Source organism: Harpegnathos saltator, unplaced genomic scaffold, assembly GCF_003227715.2.
Source record: "Harpegnathos saltator strain DR-91 unplaced genomic scaffold, Hsal_v8.6 scaffold417, whole genome shotgun sequence".
NCBI classification, from domain to species: domain Eukaryota; kingdom Metazoa; phylum Arthropoda; class Insecta; order Hymenoptera; family Formicidae; genus Harpegnathos; species Harpegnathos saltator.
Genome location: NW_020230225.1, coordinates 41612 through 49208, shown reverse-complemented (window position 1 = coordinate 49208; position 7597 = coordinate 41612). Strand labels below are relative to the sequence as shown.

Here is a 7597-nt window from a genome sequence, read left to right as displayed (position 1 = left end):
AAAATTTTCAGACAAAATTGTTTGGCTTGAAGGAGGACAGGAAGCGATAGCATTTTGTTTATAAATGGCGCCACTTTTGGATATTACTGACAATAATTTCATAAATAAACCATTTTTTGTTATATTTTTTTCTATCAATATTTGAAATTTTGTTGAAACATTTTTTTTTGGTAAATTTTGAATATTAAAAAAAACTTGGTAACTTTTCAACATTTAACTTACGATATCTCGCTAACTATTCGTCGAAAGAAAAAATAGTATTAGACTTTTTTACTTTACTTACTATCAAGAATATATTATTATAATAGTGCCCTAACTTTTGTTAACATATCGACCTTTGGAAATTTCAAAATTATTAAATTAACAAAAGTTAGGGCACTATTAATATATTCTTGATATTAAATAAAGTAAAAAAGTCTAATACTATTTTTTTGTCAACGAATAGTTAGCGAGATATCGTAAGATAAATGTTGGAAAAGTTACCAAGCTTTCCTTAAATATCTCAAAAAATATTAAGCAAATAAAAAATGTTTCAGACAAAAGTTGTTCAAATTAATTGGTATAAAAAGAAAATAATGAAAAGTGGTTTTATTTAAAATTGATGGTCGTGAACGTTGAAAGTGGCACCATCTATTAACAAAATGCTATCGCTGTCTTATGTCCCCCTTCAAGTCAAACAACTTTTGTCTGAAACATTTTTTTATTTAACGCAGTGTTTCTAAAGCGTGGTCTACAATGGCCGTAAGCAATAAGAAGAAAGCGTGAACAGTAAGAAATGGACCAACCACAGTTGATTATATTTGTCATAATCGACAGTGATTGGTTTATTTCTTACCGCTTACGTTTACTTCTTACTGCTTACTGTCATTGTAGACCATGCTTGAGATATTTTTGCGAGATTTATGCCTAGGACATTAAGTATTTTTGCAATATTGCTGTGATATTTATGCAATATTTCAGTAATATTCCTGCAATATTGCAGCAACATTTAAGAAATATTGTAGCAACATTCCTGCACGATGCATAATATTTCGGCAAAGTGCAATATTTGGCTATACATAGGTATTCCTGCAAGATTGTGGCGATATTTCAACAACATTGTGGCAATAGTCCTGTGATATTGTAATAATATTCCTACAACATCATAACAATATTCCCGCAATATTTCTGCGAGACTTATGCCTAGGACATTAAATATTTCTGCAATATTGTTGTCATATTTATGCAATATTTTAGTAATATTCCTGCAACATTTCTGTAATATTCCTGCAATATTGCGGTGCTATGTGGGTGGCTCATATGGAATCAGAATTCATTTCAATCTTGAGTGAAATATTCAATTTTGTGGTTTCGAATGGGACCGAATGGTATGAAAATTATAAAATTGAGTATAAATGTAAGAAATGGCCATCGTTTCATGTTATTGTGTTATTACATACGAGGGTAATCCCAGAAGTACCCGACCTGACGTATAGAAGACAGTTGTTGTTTGTAAAGAATGACTATGGTAGAAAGTATCAACCTTATACGACGTTACGTTGTTTAGTATTTGTTTGGCAGCCATCAATAGTAAACGCTCTCGGTGAATTTGTAAACATGGAAAAAATTGATCATCGTTATGTGATACAATACTTTCATTTGAAAGGCCTCAGTCCAACCAATAACAAAGCGGAGCTAGATTCTACTCTAAGGGAGTCTGCTCCTTCGTTTGCAACAGTAAAATATTGAGTGGCAGAGTTTAAACGAAGCCGTACGAGCTGCCAATACGAACATTGCAGTGGTCGACTAAATGAGATGACCACGCCAGAAATGGTGAAAAAATCTACAAAATGGTATTGGATGACCGTCGACTGAAAGTGCGCGAGTTAGCAGATATGGTAGGCATTTCAAAAAGTGCTGTACATCGCATATTGACTGAAAATTTGGACATGAGAAAGCTGTGCGCAAGATGGGTACACAATGATTGGAACAAAAACAGCGTCGTGAGGATGTTTCAATCGAGTGTTTGGCGAAGTTTCGCAGCAATAAAGCCGAGTTTTTGCGTCGATTCATAACCATGGATGAAACATGGGTCCATCACTTCACACCTGAGACGAAGGAACAGTCAAAACAATGGACTGAAAGGGGAGAATCGGCTCCAAAGAAAGCGAAGACAGTTCCATCTGCAGACAAGGTCACGGCATCAGTTTTTTGGGATGCGCCTGGGATAATTTTCATTGATTATTTTCAGAAAAAAAAAACAATCAACGGCGAGTATTATGCGAACTTATTGCAGCGTTTGAGTGATGAAATCAAGAAAAAACGGCCGCATTTGGCGAAAGTGAAAGTTTTGTTTCATCAAGACAATGCACCAGTTCACACATCCGTTATCGCGATGGCCAAAATCAATGAGTTAAAGTTTGAATTGCTTCCTCACACACCCTATTCGCCAGATTTAGCCCCCTCGAATTATTTTCTATTTCCAAACTTGAAAAAATGGCTCGGTGGTAAAAGATTTGCCAACAATGAAGAGGTGGAGTCTGCGGTTGATGGCTATTTTGAGGAGCTCGACGATTCCCACTATAAACAGGGTATCGAAGCTATTGAACATCGCTGGGAAAAGTGTATTGAGCTAAAAGGAGACTATATAGAGAAATAAAGATATTTTTTCCCAAATTTTTTGTGTTTTCTTTGTTAGGTCAGGTACTTCTGGAACTACCCTCGTATATTTTTACTATCGACTTGAGTGCTACGTTTCATCTTAAAAAATTAAAAAGAGTATAAGTACATCTATTCAAAGCATTTTGGTTTGTAATGATATAGAAATTGTTTACATTATTGCACATTCCAAAATAAATATTAACGATCCACACAGCACATAATATTACAGTAATATCATAATATTACTCCTCTATTACAATATTACGTTGTAATATTGCAATAGAGGAAAAATATTACTACATTATTACAGTGATATCACAGTAATATTATGGTAATATAATACTGTGATCAAAAAATAAGATGAATTTTTCATTTAAACTTCGCGGATACCATAAAATCATGAAATTATTTTTTGGTGGGTTGGTAGCACTGTCTATGACATTTATGCAGTCTATGAGTTTCATGTCAATATATTCAATTGCTGCAGAGCTATACGTGTTTTTGTAAACATGCAAAAGTGAGTTTTTCGATTTTTATCTTTACTATGTTTATTTTTACTATGTCTGATTTTGTTGAGCAAAGGATTTGCATTAAATTTTGTTTGCGGAATGAATATTCTGCCGCGGAAACGTTGAGGATATTGCAGAAGGCCCTTGGTGATAAGGCTACATCGCAAAAAAATGTTTACAAGTGGTACAAAGACTTCAAAGAAGGCCAAAAACGAGTTCAAGATGAACAGCGCCCCGGACGATCATCAACATCTACCGATGAAAGCCATATCAAGGAAATCAAAGATTTGCTGTTCGAAAATCGTCGATTGACAATTGAGACCTTGCTGATGCTACGGACATTTCATTTGGATCAACCCAAACCTTTTTAAAAGATGTTTTGTGCCTCAAACGCGTCAAATCTCGATTGGTTCGAAACACTCCATTTTTTGGAAAAAAAGAGCGTCGCGTTGACATCTGTGAAACAATGATTTCTGACTACCAGGACGTCATGAAACGCATCATTACGGGAGATGAGACTTGAATCTATGCATACGACCCGGAAACAACCGACCAATCGAGCGAATATCGTGCAAAAGATGAATCAAGACCGAAAAAACCGCGCCAAAGTCGCTCAAAAATCAAGGTCATGTTGACAGTTTTCTTCGATTATCGCGGTGTTGTGCATTATGAATTTCTTCCGCCAGGTCAAACTGTTAATAAGGAATATTATTTGAGTGTGTTATATGCGTCGTTTGCGTGAAGCTATTCGCCTCAAGAGGCCAGAATTATGGGCAGACAATTCTTGGTTTTTACACCACAATAATGCACCGTCCCACACTGCATTGGTTCCTCGAGAATATTTCGCTAAAAATTTGACCCATATCATTCCACAACCACCGTATTCGCCTGATTTAGCACCGTGCGACTTCTGGCTGTTCAACAAACTCAAATGACCACTCCGGGGACACCGTTTCGACTCGATTGAGAAGATAAAAGCCGAATCGAAGAAAGTATTGAAGGCCATCCCGGAAAAGACTTCTCTGACTGTTTCGAGGATTGGAAAAAACGTTGGCTTAAGTGCATTGTGTCGGACGGGGAGTACTTTGAAGGCGATGAAATTGATTTGGAAGAATAAATAAAGATTTTTCATTTTATAAACAAATCCACCTTATTTTTTGATCGCAGTAGTACTACAGTAATATTGCAATAATATATTATAGTAATATTGTCACAGTAATATATCACAATAATATTATTGTAATACTGTAAAGTTATAGAATATTCTTACGGAAAAAAAACACTCAAACAGCAACTGCAAAAGCACATGTTTTTTCGCCTGTTTGGTGGACCTTACGGATTGAATCGAATTGTGGTCTAAATGATAGCTTATGATGATATATTGATCTGGGAAAAATTTCAAGTTGAGTATAGGAATGGTTTCGGAGATATGAAGAGTCAAAGGCAGCCACAGGGGCTGCCTGCAAACACGAATAGCTGAGCCACCAGACGTTTGCGTTGTTAACGAGGTGCAGCGTCGCTCGGTAAAAGGTATCGAGAAACTTTTACTTATCAAGGCTTACATGAAGTCTCGGTTTCTTAGCGGAAAATGTCATCACATTTTTGTTTTAGTAGATAACGTAAAAACTGGTAGGGACTCAATTCGCGAGTACTACTGTACATGCGAAAGTGGTGCACAGACTGTTGGTTGCTGCGGCAACCAACTTGCCGCGTCCTTGCTGCAGCCATATTATGCAGCCATTGTATGGTTCCTAGGTTATGCACAATATGAGGGAATTCATATACCGAATCCGGATATATGTAATATATCCATTTCCATACTTAAGAAAGCAACGCCAGATACATAAATCCCACACGGAACAAAACCTCCATTAGACATCCAAATAACAACCATAGCTCCACTAGACATCCATCTCCATGGTAGATGTCAAAATGACATCTAATGGACATCCATATTATATCCATTGTGGATATCCATATAATGGGTGCGTTCGGAAACAACACTCGTGTGCACACGAGTGCACACCAGCCGTTCGGAAACACTCAGTGTGCACTCGTGTGAAGTCGTTCGGAAACACTAGTGGAGTGACATCCCTAGCCACCAATCCACCCGACGAAAAAGGACGTGGAGTCGGTGGGACTAGCGAGAAAATCTAGTTTTGGCGCGTGTTATTTACATTACTATACACTAGGTGTATAGTATATCGTCGATGTAACCTATTAATCTAGATATAATCTATTAACATTTGGCATTAATAATAAAAAAATATAATAATGCATAATAATATTACATTAGTAGAAGGACGGCATCGTGCTGTAATGATTGGGGATCTACCCGTGTTTAATTCTAAAGGATTGCTTGTGCAGGATGTACAAAGTAAGTTATTATATTGACATTCAAATAATATAAACAGAAATTGTAAAGTTTGTATCTCTTGCATATTTTGTATCAATACAGATTGAGAATGTTATATTTATATAGATTTGGACTTTTTTATAACAATTATATAGCATTATGTATTATCAGTAGAAATGTATTCATAGTTTCATCTTGTAGGTAACAATATTATCGTGCCTATATGTGAGGAGACAGCAAAATTCTTCAATTTGCGGCTTACTGAGGAATCACCTATACATGACAACGGTGGTCCAAATTCTGCTGACATGGTTGAATTGGGTGAGAAAACAGGTAAAAGTTTATCTATGGCGATTGAACTGTTTTGCATGTGACAACTTTTTTCCTGATTTTTCAGAAATACAGTAGAATCAATAGCATCTATCGATACAGCTTAAAATGTCCTTCAAGATTATATATAAACATTTTACAATGTCATATATACATTGATAGTTATACGAATTTCAAAAGTGGTCAAGTCAGTATTGTCTAATTTGTCCACTTTTGAAATTCATATAACTATCAGTGTATTATGACATTGTTTAATATTTATATATGATCTTGAAGGACATTTTCCACTCTATCAACTGATACTGTTGGTTTTATTGTATCTTTGTCTAGAAATCCAGAAAAGAAAGTCGTTACGTACAAAACGGCGTCCGATCACCCACATGTTACGTGTGGTTTTGTCCAAATATATTGTGTCATATATTCAAAAAAATACTAATATTAAAATATAACCTGCAGTTTCAAGTACGGCATCCTGGAAGAACGATAATGAAGTGAGATGCCTTATTTCTAATCTTTGGCAAGATCACCAAAACCATTTCAAAAATATGAAGAGCCGGGATGTATGGCTTATGATTAGTAAAGAATTAAAAAATAGTAATCCAGAATGGAATCAAAAATCTCCTGTCCAATGTGAAAACAAGTGGAAGGACATAAAGAGGAAATACAAAGACCATAACGGAAACGAAAGACCATAACAATCAATCTGGGAATGATCCTAAAACCTGTAAATTGTACGAAGAATTGGAAGAAGTTTTAGGCGAACAGTCGTGTGTTAAACCCATTGCTGTTGCCTCGAATCTTATCAAGAGGAAGAGAGCAGATATAAAAGCCAAAGATCCAACTTATTTCGAGGAGATGAGTGAAGATTATGAGTCACCAACTGAAGGTGAAGAAGGTCCTTTATCAAAGAAAAGACAACGGAAGATAACAAAAGTTCAAAGAGAGTTGCAAGACTGGTCCACTGCTCTTCTTTCCGAGGCGAAATCTCGAGAAGAGGCGAGGGAGTGACGTCACAGAGAGAACATGGCTGAATCGAAGGCAGCAATGGATGCATATAAAGAGATGATGGGGAAACTTATTGATAAGTTGTGAGTCTTTTTGTATTTCCTCGTTAACGTTTTAATGTTTATTTAAATGTTTACTTTGTTTTACAATTTTAAATACTGTTTTTATACAAGATGTAAAAGGTTTGTATTTTCAAAGAATTTTCTAAACTATGCAATATAATTTTATAAATTTTACATTATACAATAAGTTTTGAGTAAAACCAACTCTATTAATTTCGCTCTAACTTATTGCATCACTTCAGGAAGTTATTCGAAAAACAATAGATCTATTCATATAGATAAAATGTTTTTTTTTAATCCTTATGAAACCTTAATGTTCTACTACATAATTTATAAAGTTATACGTGTTAAAGCATGAAGATGATTAAGATTTAACTAAACGTAAGATCCTAAGTAACATATGTTGGTTTACACATTTTCTAAACATATGTAACGCTTTATAACTGTATAAGTTTGCAGAAATGTTTCTTAAATGATGTGTGCTACTTGGGATATAACAATTTTGTTAGTAGTAAGTTACAGTAAACGTCGATACTCATATTCTAAACTTTTTTGATTAAGATGTCGATTGTGTATTATACAATACAGCGAAAAGTACAAAAGTTAAGTATTGTACTAAATTGTTTACTAAAATTTTGTTTAGTAAAATTATAGATACTTTAATGATTGTGTGATATATGATCGATGCTCAAATA

The 7597-nt window shown here is 34.9% G+C and overlaps 1 protein-coding gene across 2 annotated transcripts; it reads left to right on the top strand.

Moving 5' to 3' along the window:
* The first annotated feature begins 5139 nt into the window (after nt 1-5139).
* On the top strand, nt 5140-6940 carry LOC112589180 (uncharacterized). Of its 2 annotated transcripts, XM_025301421.1 has the most exons (4): nt 5140-5361; nt 5446-5526; nt 5707-5838; nt 6292-6940. In XM_025301421.1, exons 2-4 carry the CDS (start codon nt 5469-5471, stop codon nt 6528-6530), a joined length of 429 nt encoding a protein of 142 aa, XP_025157206.1. In that variant the 5' UTR covers nt 5140-5361; nt 5446-5468; the 3' UTR covers nt 6531-6940. The 2 variants fall into 2 exon arrangements, with proteins under 2 accessions (XP_025157206.1, XP_025157205.1); XM_025301420.1 differs by lacking the exon at nt 5140-5361 and having other exon boundaries at nt 5368-5526.
* The last annotated feature ends 657 nt before the right edge of the window (nt 6941-7597 follow it).